A 20,410-nucleotide genomic window follows, 5' to 3' on the forward strand; every position below is an offset into this window, starting at 1 on the left:
ACTAATGTGATCTTTGCTATGGGGTATAAATCAGGTTAGTAGTCACAAGCGGGTTGTGATAGAATGGTTGGATGTAAGATGAATTTTCTAAATTCAGTCATACTCACTATTTGTAGCACTGTAACCTAAATTGTCTTTTCAATGAACAGGTTTGAAGTATTAAAGTTATTAATATGCATTTGTTTCTCTTAACAGGAGCCCAAAAATCAAGAAAGTTGTTGAATACTCGCGGTAAGTTCCCCGACCACATTCTTTACTGACAATGTAACCTTTTTTACTGACAGACAATATTTGTACTGACACAAAATTTGTTTGATGCCACAAAAGTGAAAATAATATCATCTAGATGAAAGGGGAACTAAAAATAGGGGATCATCAACCTAGGCATCCCCGAAACCATTAGTGGGTGAACACAATGTGACATTCAGTACTGTCAGAGGTGTATTTAGTGTAGTGCAATTATTGGGACTTTTTTTCACAGATTGTTGACATTAATACGTATTTTTTTCAAGTAATTATTTTTTTTTAAAAAAATTCCCCAAAGGTTTTACCAATCGCTTTGGTGATAATAGAACTATTCCTCTGATATTGTAAACAGAGCTGCAGACAATTCGCTCTCTTTATAAACATCAGAAGCCCATCAAATATTGTTGTTTGGATTAATTTCTTGTGCAAAACATTCCAGACTAATTGGTGCATATATTACAAGAGTTCTGATAGGTCCCACCCCGATCTGCCATACATTCCATGCCACACCCATTTATTGTGAGACCACGCCCCTTTCCCGTAGACCACACCACTTTTTGACCTCAGCTTATCGGTACTTTCCTGCAAACATGATTACCTGTCGGAGGTACAGTCAGTGACAAGATTTCATCACACAAATGGTGTAAGAGGGCATTTTGTTTACCTACCTACTGTACAAAAAGCAACTCCCTACCATGAGAGGATTCAAATTCCACATACCTTGAAAAACCATAAAACTATAACTCTATAACTCCAAAATTTTAGGCCACACCCCCAACCTGACCAAACCACGCCCTAACCTGCCACTCCTCCCATTTCTAGTGAGGCCACGCCATGTCCCCTTATAGACCACGCCCCTTCTCAGTGTAATTTATGGGCAATGTTATTGGACCTGGTACTCTGTCCATACATTGAATAATTTGCTTGTCTGGTTATTTCTCACCCATAAGACGTAAAGATGTCCAAGAGTTCGGCCAATGCTGTCATCAAGAGACAAAGGCGCTCATACGACTATTATGAAAGGTAAGAACACCCAAGGATGATCTATACCTCATACCTCAGTTTCAGCAGGACAGTCACCATTCACAGAGCTCGAAAGAGGCCGGGTACGGAAGTGGGCACAGTTTTGTCAAAAGTGGACGGTTTGTAGTTGGGCTTATCTTGTTCTCATGCTGGGAGGTCTGGATCTACTGTAGAATAAATTCATCATTTATTAGTTTTATCTGAGTGCTGCCATGATGGTCTCAATCATAAAGGGCAACTGTAAAAGCCACACTGATTTTTATGTGCTCAAATGCTTAAAAACATTACCAGAATACGTCCTTTTCTTACTCAACATTCTACCAAAACTTTTATCCATTCTCTCATCATCTCCCGTCTTGACTACTGGAACCTCCTGCTATCTGGCATTCCTGACACCCGTATATCCACACTTCAATCCATTCTAAATGCGGCTGCAAGACTGATCTTCCTCTCTCACCGCTCCACATCTGCTGCACCACTTTGCAAATCCCTACACTGGCTCCTTGTGTCCTCCAGAATTAAATTCAGATTACTCACCCTTACCTACGAAACCCTCAACACCACCCCTGCATATATCTCAAGTCACATATCATAATACTCTCCCTCCCTCCCTCTTAGATCTACCTCTGACCTTCACCTTGTCTCCTCTCTGGTAACCACCTCTCACTCCCGCCTACAAGACTTCTCCCGTGCTGCTCCCCACTTATAGAATTCCCTACCACGTTCAATCAGACTTTCCCACAGCCCTCAAATCTTTAGACGCTCTCTAAAAACCCATCTCATTGTTAGACCTTATCTTATCCCCAATAACACTATTCACATTAATGCACCCTCACATCTGTCCTAATCTTCACTCTGAGCCCCACTCGCTCCTCTTGTTTCAGCTGTGCCCTTTCCACCTAGAATGTAAGCTCTAATGAGCAGGGTCCTCCATACCGTTTGTTTTCATGTCTGCATTTATTTTTTATGTATGTCCTGTTTTAAGTATGTCCCTGTTTTATGTATATCCTGTTTTCCCTACTGTACGGCGCTGCGGAGCACTGTGACACCTCACAAATCTACCATAATAATAATGCCCCTACTTGACCACTACGTGTATTTTCAGGTTGTACCCGCGTGTGAAGACTCCTCTGGAGCTGAAGATGGAGCAGTGTGAGGACTATTGGCCGTGCGATCAGCTGTCCGAATGGGTCGGCTTCCACCAAGCCTATCAGAAATACTTTGGCCCTGTGTAAAGAATGATTTGGCGCCCCGGTCTAGCTCGCAACTTTCTCTCCCACTAACGCTGCGCTAGACAAAGTCCTACAATGTATGATCATAAGGTGTCGTGCTGCATATGTATATGGCAAGATACAATAAATATATTTGCATATGTCTGATGCAGAAATAAGGAATGAGAGAGTGATTTGAATGCATGACGTTGTACAAAAGCAGCATTGTACATATACACTTTATAGCACTTTACTTCTTATCATATTATAACGTTTTGCTTGCACAGAAGGTAAGGAAATATAAGTTTTGTTGCAGAACTGGTTGAGATCCCCAAGTTCCAGTAAATCTCCTCTCCCACAGTTGGCTACAGGCACCGATATACCAGTATGTAGAACTTAACAGGGCCTTGTAGGGAGACAAGCTTCCAATACATTCACTTAGTTCAGCCAGGAGGTTGCTCAGTGTATCTCAGGTGGCCAAGCGATACATTCCAGCGCTAAATAGGGGGCTACGAGTCTGTGCACATGTGTTATTTTATTCCCTCTATCCATGGAGATCAGTGATATTTCTATGCATTACCCCCAGTGTCCCACCTCATAGACGGATGAGGTGGATTTAAGACTAAACCTCTTCTTAGCTAATAGGACACAGTATCACAGGCAATGGATAGTCTTTCCTCTGTGGTCTACAAGTGACTGGTGATTGTGATACAGTGATAGTCTCCTTTCTGCCTCTCCCTCCTGCCCTATACCAGGTCTATCTGACAATGATTGTGGACTGTTTAAGGGGCTCAAAAATGTCACAAAAATAAATAAAAAATGAGTAAATTTTTTAATATGGTGGAAAACCGGACACCTCCCAAACAGTGGTCCTTTAACTAGAATGATTGGACCATTTGCAAATGAGAGAAGAAGGCTTGTCTTCAAATCTAAATAATTCTGGCACAACAGCTTTATTGGGTGTCCCCATCAGTGTTCTCAGGTCTCCCCAGAGGTGGGTTAATGTTATAGTTTAAACAAAGGCAGATAAACAAGGACAGGGGCTAGAAAACAGGATCTAAGCCAGGTAAATACCCCTGCCCCAAGGATGGGCCATACAACGGTTTATCCAGTATGTGATTATAATTGCGTTCAGGGACGTCTGAAATATGTTGGGAACATAGGTTCTGTAATTGGTGAGATAATGCACATTCAGCCACATGTTGGTAAGGTGACTGGTAATAAGATCAGGTCAATATATATCCTATACAAATAGCTCTAATCACATACCACAGAGGCCATAGTATTAATGAGACAATGGGCTAGATTTACTAAGCTGCGGGTTTGAAAAAGTGGGGATGTTGCCTATAGCAACCAATCAGATTCTACCTTTCATTTATTTTGTACCTTCTACAAAATGACAGCTAGAATCTGATTGGTTGCTATAGGCAACATCCCCACTTTCTCAAACCCGCAGCTTAGTAAATCTTCCCCAATGTGTTGTTTTGGGTATTTTTCTGGGTGGCACTGGGAATCTAACATAAGACTAGAAAAATCAGCTGGTCAGGAGCAAGTTTTGTGAAAACTGGGTAAATACAGACTTTATTATGGCTTCTGGCTAATTATACAATATGCTTCAAGTTTCTCTTTGGCCAGTGCTCCCCGGGTACAATTTACCAGAACACTCATTGGTAATTAGAAGTGTATGAGACAAAGTTTTCCAACCCAAGTACAGATATTAGATCTCTTATGCAGAATTACTTTGTACTTTTATGAATTCTGTTTTTTTTCTCACATTTTCAGCCTCATGCTGATCATATACTAAAATTAAATGCAAAAATAACTTTTCCAACACTGCTCCTGGTTTTCCCCTCATTAAGCTGTTTAGCAGAGCTCCTCACGGTGACTTTAAGAGGAGATACATGATTATCATGTCTGTGTGTGTGACATTATCACAAGGGGTTTTCAGAACTTGCTGGGTACAAGGTTTCCAGGTCAGAGATCTCACAGCTGCAGGTGGTAAAGAAGATGAGATAAAAGTAGAAACAACTGTACGATGTGTTTCAAAAGAACAAAAGTGCTTATGCCAGTGGTTCCCAAACTTTTGCAGTTCGCGGCACCCTTAGAGTCTCCAAAAAATTTTCAAGGCACCCCTCCAAAATAATTGTCGAGCTGTCCCGTTTTATAAGTAGTCAAAAAGACGTAATGAATATTTAGGTCAGAACAGAAATACTTATGTGCCCCCTGCATCCACACACTCAGTGCCCCCTGCATCCACACACTCAGTGCCCCCTGCATCCACACACTCAGTGCCCCCTGCATCCACACACTCAGTGCCCCCTGCATTCACACACTCAGTGCCCCCTGCATTCACACACACCGTGCCCCCTGCATCCACACACACCGTGCCCCCTGCATCCACACACTCAGTGCCCCCTGCATCCACACACTCAGTGCCCCCTGCATCCACACACTCAGTGCCCCCTGCATCCACACACTCAGTGCCCCCTGCATCCACACACTCAGTGCCCCCTGCATCCACACACTCAGTGCCCCCTGCATCCACACACACCGTGCCCCCTGCATCCACACACTCAGTGCCCCCTGCATCCACACACTCAGTGCCCCCTGCATCCACACACTCTGTGCCCCCTGCATCAACACACACAGTGCCCCCTGCATCCACACACACCATGCCCCCTGCATCCACACACTCAGTGCCCCCTGCATCCACACACTCAGTGCCCCCTGCATCCACACACTCAGTGCCCCCTGCATCCACACACTCTGTGCCCCCTGCATCAACACACACAGTGCCCCCTGCATCCACACACTCCGTGCCCCCTGCATCCACACACTCAGTGCCCCCTGCATCCACACACTCAGTGCCCCCTGCATCCACACACTCAGTGCCCCCTGCATCCACACACACAGTGCCCCCTGCATCCACACACACCGTGCCCCCTGCATCCACACACTCAGTGCCCCCTGCATCCACACACTCAGTGCCCCCTGCATCAACACACACCGTGCCCTCTTCATCCACACACACCGTGCCCCCTGCATCCACACACTCAGTGCCCCCTGCATCCACACACTCAGTGCCCCCTGCATCCACACACACCGTGCCCCCTGCATCCACACACTCAGTGTCCCCTGCATCCACACACACCATGCCCCCTGCATCCACACACTCTGTGCCCCCTGCATCCACACACTCAGTGCCCCCTGCATCCACACACTCAGTGCCCCCTGCATCCACACACTCTGTGCCCCCTGCATCCACACACACCGTGCCCCCTGCATCCACACACTCAGTGCCCCCTGCATCCACACACTCAGTGCCCCCTGCATCCACACACTCAGTGCCCCCTGCATCCACACACTCAGTGCCCCCTGCATCCACACACACCGTGCCCCCTGCATCCACACACTCAGTGCCCCCTGCATCCACACACTCAGTGCCCCCTGCATCCACACACTCTGTGCCCCCTGCATCAACACACACAGTGCCCCCTGCATCCACACACACCATGCCCCCTGCATCCACACACTCAGTGCCCCCTGCATCCACACACTCAGTGCCCCCTGCATCCACACACTCAGTGCCCCCTGCATCCACACACTCTGTGCCCCCTGCATCAACACACACAGTGCCCCCTGCATCCACACACTCCGTGCCCCCTGCATCCACACACTCAGTGCCCCCTGCATCCACACACTCAGTGCCCCCTGCATCAACACACACCGTGCCCTCTTCATCCACACACACCGTGCCCCCTGCATCCACACACTCAGTGCCCCCTGCATCCACACACTCAGTGCCCCCTGCATCCACACACACCGTGCCCCCTGCATCCACACACTCAGTGTCCCCTGCATCCACACACACCGTGCCCCCTGCATCCACACACTCAGTGTCCCCTGCATCCACACACTCAGTGTCCCCTGCATCCACACACACCGTGCCCCCTGCATCCACACACACCATGCCCCCTGCATCCACACACTCTGTGCCCCCTGCATCCACACACTCAGTGTCCCCTGCATCCACACACTCAGTGTCCCCTGCATCCACACACACCGTGCCCCCTGCATCCACACACACCATGCCCCCTGCATCCACACACTCAGTGCCCCCTGCATCCACACACTCAGTGCCCCCTGCATCCACACACTCTGTGCCCCCTGCATCCACACACACCGTGCCCCCTGCATCCACACACTCAGTGCCCCCTGCATCCACACACTCAGTGCCCCCTGCATCCACACACTCAGTGCCCCCTGCATCCACACACACAGTGCCCCCTGCATCCACACACTCAGTGCCCCCTGCATCCACACACACAGTGCCCCCTGCATCCACACACTCAGTGCCCCCTGCATCCACACACTCAGTGCCCCTGCATCCACACACTCAGTGCCCCCTGCATCCACACACACCATGCCCCCTGCATCCACACACTCAGTGTCCCCTGCATCCACACACTCAGTGCCCCCTGCATCCACACACTCAGTGCCCCTGCATCCACACACACCGTGCCCCCTGCATCCACACACTCAGTGCCCCCTGCATCCACACACACCATGCCCCCTGCATCCACACACTCAGTGTCCCCTGCATCCACACACTCAGTGCCCCCTGCATCCACACACACCGTGCCCCCTGCATCCACACACACCATGCCCCCTGCATCCACACACTCAGTGTCCCCTGCATCCACACACTCAGTGTCCCCTGCATCCACACACTCAGTGCCCCCTGCATCCACACACTCAGTGCCCCCTGCATCCACACACTCAGTGCCCCCTGCATCCACACACACCGTGCCCCCTGCATCCACACACTCAGTGCCCCCTGCATCCACACACTCAGTGCCCCCTGCATCCACACACTCAGTGCCCCCTGCATCCACACACACAGTGCCCCCTGCATCCACACACTCAGTGCCCCCTGCATCCACACACTCTGTGCCCCCTGCATCCACACACACCGTGCCCCCTGCATCCACACACTCAGTGCCCCCTGCATCCACACACTCAGTGCCCCCTGCATCCACACACTCAGTGCCCCCTGCATCCACACACACAGTGCCCCCTGCATCCACACACTCAGTGCCCCCTGCATCCACACACACAGTGCCCCCTGCATCCACACACTCAGTGCCCCCTGCATCCACACACACAGTGCCCCCTGCATCCACACACTCAGTGCCCCCTGCATCCACACACTCAGTGCCCCTGCATCCACACACTCAGTGCCCCCTGCATCCACACACTCAGTGCCCCCTGCATCCACACACACCGTGCCCCCTGCATCCACACACTCAGTGCCCCCTGCATCCACACACTCAGTGCCCCCTGCATCCACACACTCTGTGCCCCCTGCATCCACACACACCGTGCCCTCTTCATCCACACACACCGTGCCCCCTGCATCCACACACACCGTGCCCCCTGCATCCACACACTCAGTGCCCCCTGCATCCACACACTCTGTGCCCCCTGCATCCACACACACCGTGCCCCCTGCATCCACACACTCAGTGCCCCCTGCATCCACACACTCAGTGCCCCCTGCATCCACACACTCTGTGCCCCCTGCATCAACACACACAGTGCCCCCTGCATCCACACACTCAGTGCCCCCTGCATCCACACACACAGTGCCCCCTGCATCCACACACTCAGTGCCCCCTGCATCCACACACTTAGTGCCCCCTGCATCCACACACACACAGTGCCCCCTGCATCCACACACTCAGTGCCCCCTGCATCCACACACTCTGTGCCCCCTGCATCCACACACTCTGTGCCCCCTGCATCCACACACTCTGTGCCCCTGCATCCACACACTCTGTGCCCCCTGCATCCACACACTCAGTGCCCCCCTGCATCCACACACACTGTGCCCCCTGCATCCACACACTCAGTGCCCCCTGCATCCACACACTCAGTGCCCCCTGCATCCACACACACTGTGCCCCTCTGCATCCACACACTCTGTGCCCCTCTGCATCCACACACTCAGTGCCCCCTGCATCCACACACACCGTGCCCTCTGCATCCACACACACCGTGCCCCCTGCATCCACACACACAGTGCCCCCTGCATCCACACACTCAGTGCCCCCTGCATCCACACACTCAGTGCCCCCTGCATCCACACACTCAGTGCCCCCCTGCATCCACACACACCGTGCCCCCTGCATCCACACACTCAGTGCCCCCTGCATCCACACACTCAGTGCCCCTGCATCCACACACACCGTGCCCTCTGCATCCACACACACCATGCCCCCTGCATCCACACACACCGTGCCCCCTGCATCCACACACTCAGTGTCCCCTGCATCCACACACTCAGTGCCCCCTACATCCACACACACACTGTGCCCCCTCAGCCTCTGCCCCTTGCTGTGCCCTCAGCCTTTGCACGCTGTCCCCTCAGCCTCTGCCCGCTCAGTCCCCTCAGCCTCTGCCCCTCGCTGTGCCCTCAGCCTCTGCCCACTCTGTCCCCTCAGCCTCTGCCCGCTCTGTCCCCTCAGCCTCTGCCCGCTCTGCCCCCTCAGCCTCTGCCCCTCACTGTCCCCTCAGCCTCTGCCCACTCTGTCCCCTCAGCCTCTACCCGCTCTGTCCCCTCAGCCTCTGCCCGCTCTGCCCCCTCAGCCTCTGCCCCTTGCTGTGCCCTCAGCCTCTGCCCGCTCTGTCCCCTCAGCCGATGCCCGCTCTGTCCCCTCAGCATCTGCCCCTCGCTGTGCCCCCGCCGTGGACAGGAAGAAAAAAACAACTACTTACCAATCCGGCAGCGCCCGGGACCCAGCATCCGCCGGATTGGTAAGTAGTTATTTTTCTTTTTCCTTCCTTTTCTTCCTGTCCACGGCACCCCTGTGACAGCGCCGCGGCACCCCTGGGAGCCGCGGCGCACAGTTTGGGAACCTAGGGCTTATGCTCTGGATGGAACTAATGATATAAAAACAGGAAAGTTCACTTGGATCATTTCCAACAACCTCATCCTTCTTAGTTATCCACTTGTTTCAGTATGGTATCTTTATACATACTTGTCAACTCTCCCTGAATGTCAGGGAGACTCCCTGAAATAGGGGTGATCCTCCTCACTCCCTGAAGAGTCTGGCATTCTCCCTGATGCTGAGCCAGTACAAGACGTGGTTGGCTTCACCATCTGTGGCATGATGACACAGTTCAGAAATTGTGTCCTATGTCCATGTATTGATGCCTATGGAGGTGGCCATTTTCATGGAGACCAAGATTTAATCAAAGACTGACAGGTAAGACAACATGACTTCAGTAATGGAGACAGAAATGTAAAAGACGCTTCAGGAGGGGCTTAATGACGCAAATATCTCTTCTTCTTAGCCAAAATGATGTGATTCGTCAAGCATCGCCCCCGCACGCCCAACTCCCCCGGGATCTCCCTGAAACCAACGAGGAAAAGTTGGCAAATATGTGCAACAGTAAAGGTTGTCAACAAAAAATAAAAGTTAAAGTACAATGCTTTTAAAAAAAGTATGATTGAATATGACGAATTAAGGTTTATAAACTGCAGTTTGTAGTCCTCTATCTGTCATTTTAAAAGTTATATTTTGCATCACAAAAGAAATATGATAAAAGAAAATCTTTGCAGCCTATGGTCAGTTATTGTGCAAATCTAATGCAGAGTGTAATTCTACGTAAACCTCTTAATTTCTGATGCTGGGTTTGCAGCCCTATAATATGGCAGCCACCTGTATATCTAGTAACTTGAACATTAATACAACTTTAACTACAATATTTACCACATGGCTGAAAAACATAGCTTTAAAGTAAATGGCAAGAAAGAAAGTGCTAATGAGTATGTCATATCTACATAGTAACAAGAAAAGCAACAACCAGTTTGTTTGTGAATTACAACTTTTTATTATACACAGAACGGAGTGTACTAATATGGCAACCAGCGTGTCTCATCTGGGTGTACAAACATGGCTGACGTTTCCAGTTGGTGTGGTCAGTGTGGCATTGCTGACTGCAAGGGACGAGTCCGAGAAGTGACTTATAGGAACCATTTTCCTGAAGTCCACTCGCTCTACCTAACGGCAGGCCGTGGTCTTCTACAACATGGCCGCCCCTGTGACCGTCACTTTTCTCTCTAGTGACACGGGTTCAGTGTTTACTATCACGCGATTAGGAGCGATGTGTGTCGTTCTGACCCCGGAAGCAGACGTGTGAGTTGCCTGGAAGCGGAAGTGTGGTGTGCATGCAGCTGCCAGGTTTGATGCTGCAGGGAGCGGGGAAGTGAGAGGTTCAGTGGCCGGAGAGGTGAGGACAGATGCTGGGGCTCGGTGTGTGGGGTGATGTAGTCTGATCATAGTATATTGTATTTATTATGGAGCAGAGATAATGTTATAGGACCTTACTGGTGCACAGGGAAGAGCTGCTGTAACCCATAGCAACCGCCCAGGTGTTGGTTTCATTTTCTGTTCTGTAGCAGAAAGTGTTGTCATGTGACTGGTTGCCATGGGTGACAGCTCATTACTAACACAGAGGGGATCCTGGTCTCTAAGGCTTACAGTCTAATGGGCGCCTACAGGGGAATGCTGGAAGTGAAGACAAAACCTTGTGCCTCGTCCTCGCTTTATCCGGTCGTTGGAATCGTGTTCTGGGAGCGCTGGAAGCTGGTTCTCTAATCCTCACCCGGTTGTTAGCACCAAGTGGAGTTAGTACTTGGAGATAGTGAACCGTGCAGGTTGGATCCCTATGTACGGTGGTTTCTCATACCCTCCCTGTATCTTATTGTACTAAGTATTCACTGCCCGCCCCCATAGAACACAATTATATTTTATTAACACGTCTTATAGTTGCAGCGATTGACAAAATTATCACAGGTTGAACCTTTGCTGCAGAGTGCGTGTACTCGGTCTAGTCGGTTACATAATGTTCTCAAACTAATGGGGAGATTCAGTTGCTGGCGATGTGTTGCTCGGACTTCACCGGCTGCGCACATTGGTCATTACACCGCAGTGGCTCTCCGTGGATGTTCTGGAGACGCCTTACGCTGAATTAAATATCCCCCGAAGTGTCAGAGCGAGTTCATCAGGCTTTGGAAGCTGCACTGACACTACTAGTGCTGCTCTCCTCTGTCAAGCAGGCACCTCTGAAGGCTTCAACATGCAGCTCTTTACCCCCCAGCTATCCAAAATTCCTCTCACAGGGCCATCTGAAAACTATGGCGTTCTGAGCAGGAGAACCAATCACAAGCCACAATCATTGATGGTGCTGTCATTATAGAGTGTTGTTAACCTCTATAGTGCTCTCCCCAGGGCTTATTTCCCAGGTAAACATCACAGTCGGGCTGCGCTAGCTACAGGCACCAGAGATCCTTCCTACTGTCAATGTGATGTTATGATGCAGGGCCCGTATTGGACACTTCTGTGCAGAGAGCCAGAGACTATAGATGTGCACCGAGTGCGCAGTGTTCCCAGAACTTCTCCTTCTTTCTGACTTGTCCTGCACAGCTCCAGCACTATTGTTTGTCTTATTATAATAGGTACTGTATGAGCACAGTAGAATGTGTTAGACCACTGACCACCAGGCAAAGAGAGACTCTGCTAAATCCTCGTCAGCATCCAGTTGAACCACCTTGTGTTGGTTTCATCCCAATAGGTGCAGAGGTCTGCAAGCGCATAACCGAGCAGACAAACAGACCAGTGATTTCTATATGTAAGATACAAGTGTTGGAAATAGCCTCCAAAGATTTTTAATAATATTTTTGCAAAGTATCGCACTGTCCCCACCCTGCTGACATAATTTTCTGGTAGAGAACACTGCTCTATGTAAACATGTATTCTGTACTGAAACGCAGGGAGCACCTAAAATAATGCATGGACGCAGCTGCCCACAGTAGGTTAAGTGTGACTTTACCTTGTGTGTTTGAGCCCTTAGACTTTACTTTCTCTGTGTGTAACATAGTTGGTTGCAGCGCCACAAGTGATCAATACAGGAGTTAGGGAATTGCATTGTGCCAATATTCTGAAACATCACACATGGTCAATGCTAGTGTCAGCCGCAGCTTTGCCAGTATTGCTGCTGTTGAACCGTGCTGTCCTAAGATTCCCTTTAAACTAATCTCCTAAACACTCCACCATACGATGCTGCACAGCAGTGTCTCAGATGCTGTAGGAACTGGAGAGAAATGCTGGAATTATTTCACTGTCATTTATTAAACTGTTTTTGTAAGTTTAATGCCTCTAATAAGCAAATACATAAATGATTTGGTTAAAAGTGGTAATATCTGTGTGATGTACGAGGCCGTTACTGATGAAGAATTGGTTTGTGTCTTCATGCCTATCTGCTGTTAGTGTGATATTTCCAGACTCTTCACTGTTATCTTCTGTCCTGTGTCATTGTGCAGGTTACTGTTATTCTCAGTGGGGAGGGCGGAAGTAGAATATCTGCAGCAAGATGGGGCGGAGATCCACGTCTTCCACCAAGAGTGGGAAGTTCATGAACCCCACAGATCAAGCACGTAAGTGACATTTTCCACCGTTTATTTAGTAAATAGCAAGTCCACCCATTTTGTACAGTAAACTCTTGGTCTGTGCATTATAGAACTGTTTCTGATTAGATAAATCTGCTGAGTGTTGTAAAGCATCTTTGTCTTGTATTTCTCCGGGGCAGTGTGGAAGCCTGAGTATGTGTGATAGGCTTGCAGTCTCCTAGGTAACATGCTTTGTATAGGATTGGTCAATTCTCATATACAGGAGTGGCGGAGATTCATGTTTAACAATTCTATAGTTACATTGGCAGTCATTGTATAAGAGCTGCGAGATGTTTATTTGTGATATTTGCAACCTCACACTTTTATAAGGGAGCTGAAGTGGAAAGTCAGGATAAGATGGGAAAGAACATTATGCTCCGCTCACTTGGATAATACATATTGTGGGAAGGAGTCTGGGTACCTGGCAATCAGGAATCTAATCGGAGGGGTGGTCCCAAAGGTTCTGCTACCTGGGAGAAAAGGGGCTTTTGTCTAAAATGATTTTGTAGATTAGAGTTCTCACTTACTATTGTTCAGCTAACATTGTATTATATCGATGTTGAGAAAGTATTCTATTGCCCTTCCCAGTGGATTGGTAGCAATGTTGTGTTTCTTTTTACAACTTTAATACACAGTGTGTATTTTATATATAGAAATGATGGAGACTGTTTATAAAACTGTACATCACCCCTGGCCAACCTGTGGCTCTCCAGGTGTTTTGAAACTACAAGTCCCAGCATGCTCTATCAGCAACTGGCTGTCTATTTACTAGCAAAGCATGCTGGGGCTTGTAGTTTAACAACACCTGGAGAGCCACAGGTTGGCCAGGCCTGATCTACATGATTGTGGAAGTTTTACTGTTGGGTTTAGACAAGGATTCAGCATCAATGACAGATCTATTCTCACACAAAGAATTTTATAATGTTGTGAGCTGGTGTTTTACACTTTATCTATGTAACCTTACGAAAAGAAGGAGATTGTTATTGTGTTTTCTCTGGTGGCTCATTCTCTGTTTTATACTGATCTCTGCAGGAAAGGAGGCGAGGAAGAGGGAACTGAAGAAGGTGAGAACTTGTTATATGTCCATTCACACTGGGCTGTCATAGCGGATACACACATTACAGAATAATTACCTCACCATTATGTATCATTGTGCTAATGCTGATCACAACTAATACTTTAGTAGGTTTGCGTAATATATTGTTCACTTTGCCATGCAGAATATAGACTCATATTGTGCAATTTCTGCTTTTTATATAGTTGAGTATTAGATCCCTTTATTACTGATTTAATGTGACACGAGCATATAAATACCATAGATAGTGACACCAACAGTGCTGCCTACTTGGCAGTGTTCATAAGAATATACCAGTATCTATTCTCTAAAGGGAGGTTTTCAGTAAAATGACAATGGGGGTCATTGTCATTATACACTACAGCAAAAGTCTTCCTATCTGTATATTCCATCATATATATTGTTCCCTCTTATGTTTGTTTCCTTTGTAGAACAAGAAGCAGCGGATGATGGTGAGAGCCGCGGTGCTGAAAATGAAAGATCCCAAACAGATTATCCGAGATATGGAGAAACTGGATGAAATGGGTGAGTGTAATTCATGACGTAAGAGGTGAAATTAGACATCTGCTGTCTCAGACCCCAACGTGACGTGTGTCCCTTCTCACGCGGTTACTACGTATTTACTACATAATGACGCTCTCTCTCCAGAATTCAACCCTGTGCAGCAGCCGCAGCTCAACGAGAAAGTTCTAAAAGACAAACGTAAAAAGTTACGGGAGACGTTTGAGCGCATTCTGCGTCTGTACGAGAAGGAAAACCCGGACACCTACAAAGAGCTGCGGAAGATCGAGCTGGATTACGAGCACAAGCGGTCGCAGCTCAGTCAGTATTTTGATGCCGTGAAGGTTTGTGTAGCTGCAATTCCAATCTCCATCAGTCCTCAGTTTTACTGTTCAAACTGAAGCAAATTTTACTAATTGTACGTCAGAGCAGTTTTATTCTGTAAATTTATTCTCAATTGCCTGTTCTAGATTAAAACTGTTTCTCCTTTAGCCTAAGGGGGGACTCTGACACCAATAAAGGTGTTTGAGGGCCACCTAAAGGAGGCGGAACAGTTAAAATTTGAAAGATTAAAAAACAATTCGCAGACTCCTCTCACGCTAATGACTTTTAGAACAGGGTCAGTTTCTTTGATCATGGGAGTGCTTTGCATGTGAGCGGATTATCACACAGAAATAAGATTGACAGGAGGGCTCTAGGAGGAGATAGGGGAATTCTCCTGATTGGTGACTTCGAGAGGCCTTCTTAGATAATGGACAACAGCCTATATCCAGCAGTTCACCCTGAGGTGTATGAAGGCTATATTTATTTGTCCGTACAGTGAGGGCTGAGTGCAGTAATTTATTTTCCAGTATTGAGATTGTTTTTCTCTGTGCAGAATGCCCAACACGTGGAGGTGGAGAGTATCCCGCTGCCGGACCTGCCCCACGCTCCATCCAATATTCTTATCCAAGATATTCCTCTGCCCGGTGCCCAACCACCCTCAATCCTGAAGAAGACCTCTGCCTACGGGTAAAAATAGAAGTGTGGAAAGAACTGCAGTCGTATTAATGATGAAGTTAAATGACAAGGGTCTGTTGTGACCAGTTGGTCCTAAAGTGATAATGATGAGAAACTTACATGATCGTTAATATAATGTAGCACAATCACAACCAGCTCTTCATAGAATTATTCTAACCTGGCTTTCACTTACAGACCTCCTGGCCGCGGTGTCTCCATGCCATTCCCACCAGGGCATGGTGTTCCCCGTTTACCCCCAGGGAAGAAGCCCCCTGGGCCACCACCTGGCCCTCCTCCACCCCAAGTATTACAAATGTATGGGCGTAAAGTTGGGTTCGCTTTGGAGAACATCATGAGGAGGCGGGAAGATGAGAGGTACAGCCCCGACGGAGGTGAGGACTTTGGGTGTGCTCTGAATGTGGTTAACGGAAGGCAACGTTGCTGAAATGAAAGTAGCATGACAAGTTACAGTTGTCTTTGCGTTCTGTATGGTCATGTAACATTTTTAAGTCTGTCTCCGTTAACACAGTATAGGTTTTCTCTGTATTAAATCCCTAATATGGATTTTCCTTCATGAAATATGTGATCAAAGCTTGTAGTACTTGCTCTATAATTCTTGGCAACAAGTAATCTAAATAGCTAAATAGGAAAAGTGACACCCTCTGGCCATAATTCAGTACTACATTTCATTAAATGTGACTTCTTCAGTGGCTGGGTTTTCATTTTACTACCTATACCAATGTATTTTGTTCAATTCCTTCTCCTGAAATTATTGTCGTCCTTTGACGACTTACAACACCAACACGTTATAAATCTGTTTCTCTCAATTGATTTGTTTGCTGCCTCTTGTTCCATGCAGGACAAAGGGACCTTGACGGTTCCAGCTCCAGCGAAGACGAGGGGTATGCTAACGAGATGGAGCAGGATAAGGATGACGACGGCAGCACCGATGACGACAGTGATAGCAATCAGTCGGACGGGAGAGACAGCGACGGCACAGAGTACGCTCAGCGGGAGGATGAGCGGAAAAGCAGTAGCGACAAGAAGGGAGGTGAGTTCCAGCGATAATCATCATCAGCGATCTCTTCTTCATTCTAACGGTTCCGTAACAGAGCTTTTATTGCCTTAAGCTCCGACAGAATCATTAACTGAAGCTTTAGGAGTTGTTTACATCATATAGGATGAACCAATGGGGAAATATTATTTATTAGATGTACTGTAAGACCAGGAGTTCTGTGCCTCTACATGGTCACCAGACTCGGATGTCTTTTCCCATACATTCTTACAACAGATGCATTTTCATTTAGACTATAAAAAGTGAGGAGCAGTCATCATAGAACACTCAAAATGAGTCACATGGTACAAGTGCTCACATTGTACAGACGTAGCTTCACTGCTCACTGAATATTAGTGTAACAGTATGTAAATGCCACTTTATTATACATGATATAATGTTACATTGTAGGAAGTTTGGAAATCCCAGTGTGATATTAAGATGATACATTAGACTGTGCATTATTTATTTATAATATGTATGTTACTCATTCACAATGAAATGATTATATAAACTGCAGGTCTGAAATAAAGATCATTTACAATAATGTGTATATATAAACTCCAGGGATTGTTATGTATACAGTGTTTCTAGCTCGTACACTGATGCCAAATTCCTCCTCAGTTCACAGCGTGCGTTTTGCGGATGCGCCAGACAAGTCTCGCAAGAAGCGGAAGAAGAGCGTTAAGGATCTGACGCCGCTCCAGGCCATGATGTTACGTATGGCAGGTGGGTTTATCGGACCATTACTCGTAGTCCACACACAAATTGTTATATGTTGGGGAACGCCTTTTGTGCCTCGTTAGGTTGTACCTGTATGTTTAGGTGATCGGGAAGCTGTATATTGTGGTATTAGAGGTTGTGAACGTTTATCATATTTTGTTGTGTTTATTCCTTTTCCCACTAATATTGGCTTCGTCATGTGATCTGCAGGTCAGGAGGTGAACGAGGATGACGAGGATCACGACGCTGAAGAATATCTCTCGACCTCGTCATCTGACGAGGATTCCGGCTCTGAGGACGAGCAGCGAACTGAGGATTCGAAAACGGAAAATTCAGAAACCGGCTCTTCCTCGGCACCAATTACAGTGCCTCCGCCGCTTAACTTACCTCCGCCGCCACTGCAGATGCCGCCCTCCATCATGACGGGACCACCGCCCCTCGGCCCACCTCCGGTTCCACCACTTCGGCCCCCTGGACCACCGTCCGGAATGCCACCAGGGCCACCTCCAGGTAATATATTGGTGGATTAAAACATAAAGCACAAATCACATGACATTTTTGCTTTAAAGGGGCCACTAAATCCCAATGTTGACATTCTGATGTATGACCCATAAAGGGAAAATACAGTTTTCAGTGTTACCATACTCTCACGGAATCTCTGTCATAAAGTAGGCTATTGCCTTCCTAGACAGCGGAAGCCCCTCACGTATCTTTCGGACGGTGTTTGGCTTGATTTTCATGGAGGTCTAAAAACTGAGGCTGCAGTCATCTGAGTTGCTGTGACATCACTGGCCCGCCCCTGTGTATGAATCCACCAATCCAAGCAGGACATTTCTGCAGAGGAATTGTACCTAGCTGTCAGTTACTGCCTGTCTGTTTAATTCAGCAAACTTAAAGGACTGTGGTCCTAGGAACGCAACCTAGGGCCCCAAATAGGGATCAGAGCAGTGCATATTTGAATTAACCCTAGTCTCTACCTCTCTGTCTGTATGTATATGTCTATGTGTGTGAGTGTGTGTCTATATTAGGGAATTTTAGACTGTAAGCTCCAATGGGGCAGGGACTGATGTGAGTGAGTTCTCTGTACAGCGCTGCGGAATTAGTGGCGCTATATAAATAAATGATGATGATGATGATGCTAAAGAGCTGCTCCTCATAGTGAAAATAAGTTGTATAAAATATAATGCTATTAAAGGGACGCAAACCTTTTCTGTTCTGTGCCAAGGACGTGGGAATGTGAACAATGGGAAATTCAGAAATGTTGCTCGGAAGGATTTTTAGGGACTCATTGTAAAACTAGTTGTCCCCAGCAGTAAGGGAGTGAGGTTTATTTTACATATTTGAAATAGATATGAAGAACACAATCTCCTTAGTTGAAAAATCTGTTCATTGCACATAAGGTCACAATGTATTTATGGAAACCTTCATAACATGTCCTTTCTGACCTAAGGAGCGCCTCCGTTTTTGAGACCCCCCGGCCTTCGTGGCCCACCCCCACGCCTGTTGCCACCGGGACCTCCACCTGGCCGTCCTCCTGGCCCTCCACCGGGTCCTCCTCCAGGCTTGCCACCAGGTCCTCCACCACGTGGACCGCCCCCTCGTCTGCCTCCGCCAGCACCCCCAGGTAACTTGTCCTGTTTTACTTCTGTTGCAGTGAAAATAAGTTATTGCAATGTTTTGGTGATGATATTTGTTTGTGCCATTTTATATTACAAGCAATGAATGCTTTAGCCTTTGTTTCACTTTGTACTTTTGTTCCATCTTTGCACCTTGACCTATTCATAGTGTTTTTTAGAATATTGATGTTTCAGAAACACTAAATGACCTAATAAGCTATATAAAACATTTTAAATGAAGTGATGTTTTGATTTCCTTTTCTTCTAAACGAGTACGTTTGTTCCACAGGTATGCCCCCTCCCCCTCGGCCAATGATGCGCCCTCCCTTGGTTCCTCCTCCTGGCACTGCCCCCCCAGGCCTTTACCCTCCAACACCCTTGGCAAACCCAGGCGTGCTAAGCGCACCTCCCAGCTTAATACAGAGACCCAAATCAGACGAAAGTGGGGCCACCATTGAGAAGAAGGCCACCACCACGATCAGCGCCAAACCTCAGATCACAAATCCTAAAGCCGAGGTGACTCGGTTTGTTCCAACCGCCCTCCGTGTGCGCAGGGAAAACAAAGGTGCGGGAGGGGTAACTATTCCACAGAGGAAGCCAGAGGAGGAGGTGACCAGGCCGGTGCCTAAAGTAGGTCCCAAGATAGGAACACCGATGCCCGTGCAGACCAAGGACGATATGTATGAAGCATTCATGAAAGAGATGGAAGGCCTTCTATAAAGCTGCTGATATTCTTCCATTAAGCCGCTGATATTGCCGCGGAGGGATATGTACTTGTATTTAGAAGTCGTTCTGTATAAATTTCCCACAACATCAGTCTTGGACTTGTGAAATTGTGCTGACCATCAACAGACTGCCTATAATAGGGATCGCTCATCCCTTTGTGTTGCTTTGATGATTACTGTGGAATGTCCTCACACTATTTTTATCTATGCCAGTAGAAATCTAGGTCTATTTCCCAAATCTTTTTAATGTCCTGGTATTAAATGTGACTTAAATTGAGTGACGCTCAGTCCTTTATTAGCCTCTGGTATGGGAGAGTTGTCGTCTTGGGTAACAGCTCAGTGCGTTTTATATTTGGATAGGACACTGGTCTTAAATACTTGACCTGAATATCAGAGCTGAAGAATAATATATATATATATATGACCTCTGTGCTGTTGGTGCAGATCATTTGCTAGTAAATAGCCACATTTCAAAGTTTTTTTTTTTTTTTTTCATGATCACAAATCCCAGATCTATTTTCTCCGCAAATGGGAATAAAGTTAAATCGGCCCAAAATATGTTTGCTTAAGGCACTTTTTCAGTATTCTATGGATGGTGTTTAATGCCGGTCTTCTCAACTATGGTCCTGAGATCCCCCCATGATTTAAGGATTTTCCTGCTGCAGGAGAAGGTGAGAGAATTACTGACCTTTAAAGGACATTTCATTGTAAATGATCAAGGAAA

The 20,410-nt window shown here is 47.5% G+C and overlaps 2 protein-coding genes and 1 long non-coding RNA gene across 3 annotated transcripts in view; 2 read left to right on the forward strand and 1 right to left on the reverse strand.

The window, feature by feature from the left end:
* LOC142100211 (osteocalcin-like) overlaps nt 1-2,659 on the forward strand; it is a 6,809-nt gene extending 4,150 nt beyond the window's left edge. The window contains exons 2-4 of the mRNA XM_075184142.1: nt 196-231; nt 1,197-1,269; nt 2,375-2,659. Of these exons, the coding sequence (XP_075040243.1) occupies nt 196-231; nt 1,197-1,269; nt 2,375-2,504 (239 nt within the window). The 3' untranslated portion in view covers nt 2,505-2,659. The remainder of the gene's footprint in view (nt 1-195; nt 232-1,196; nt 1,270-2,374) is intronic.
* Nucleotides 1-9,717, reverse strand: part of LOC142100212 (uncharacterized) — a 57,719-nt gene extending 48,002 nt beyond the window's left edge. The window contains exons 1-2 of the long non-coding RNA XR_012678777.1: nt 9,521-9,717; nt 1,304-1,436 (exon numbers count right to left, since the gene is read on the reverse strand). This is a non-coding gene — a long non-coding RNA (uncharacterized LOC142100212). The remainder of the gene's footprint in view (nt 1-1,303; nt 1,437-9,520) is intronic.
* A 955-nt stretch (nt 9,718-10,672) lies between these two features.
* On the forward strand, nt 10,673-19,963 carry WBP11 (WW domain binding protein 11). The gene is made up of 12 exons (XM_075183787.1): nt 10,673-10,775; nt 12,868-12,981; nt 14,026-14,057; nt 14,500-14,593; nt 14,717-14,913; nt 15,447-15,580; nt 15,764-15,960; nt 16,428-16,619; nt 17,247-17,351; nt 17,556-17,855; nt 18,796-18,969; nt 19,251-19,963. Exons 2-12 carry the CDS (start codon nt 12,918-12,920, stop codon nt 19,679-19,681), a joined length of 1,920 nt encoding a protein of 639 aa, XP_075039888.1. The 5' UTR covers nt 10,673-10,775; nt 12,868-12,917; the 3' UTR covers nt 19,682-19,963.
* Nucleotides 19,964-20,410: the final 447 nt, after the last annotated feature.

This window comes from Mixophyes fleayi, chromosome 8, assembly GCF_038048845.1.
Source record: "Mixophyes fleayi isolate aMixFle1 chromosome 8, aMixFle1.hap1, whole genome shotgun sequence".
Lineage (NCBI taxonomy): Eukaryota > Metazoa > Chordata > Amphibia > Anura > Limnodynastidae > Mixophyes > Mixophyes fleayi.

Coding starts and splice junctions, on each gene's coding strand:
- WBP11 (XM_075183787.1), top strand. CDS start 12,918: ATGGGGCGGAGATCCACGTCTTCCACCAAGAGTGGGAAGTTCATGAAC. Junction 17,352..17,555: donor CATGATGTTACGTATGGCAG/GTGGGTTTATCG, acceptor TGTGATCTGCAG/GTCAGGAGGTGAACGAGGAT. Junction 17,856..18,795: donor GCCACCAGGGCCACCTCCAG/GTAATATATTGG, acceptor TTCTGACCTAAG/GAGCGCCTCCGTTTTTGAGA.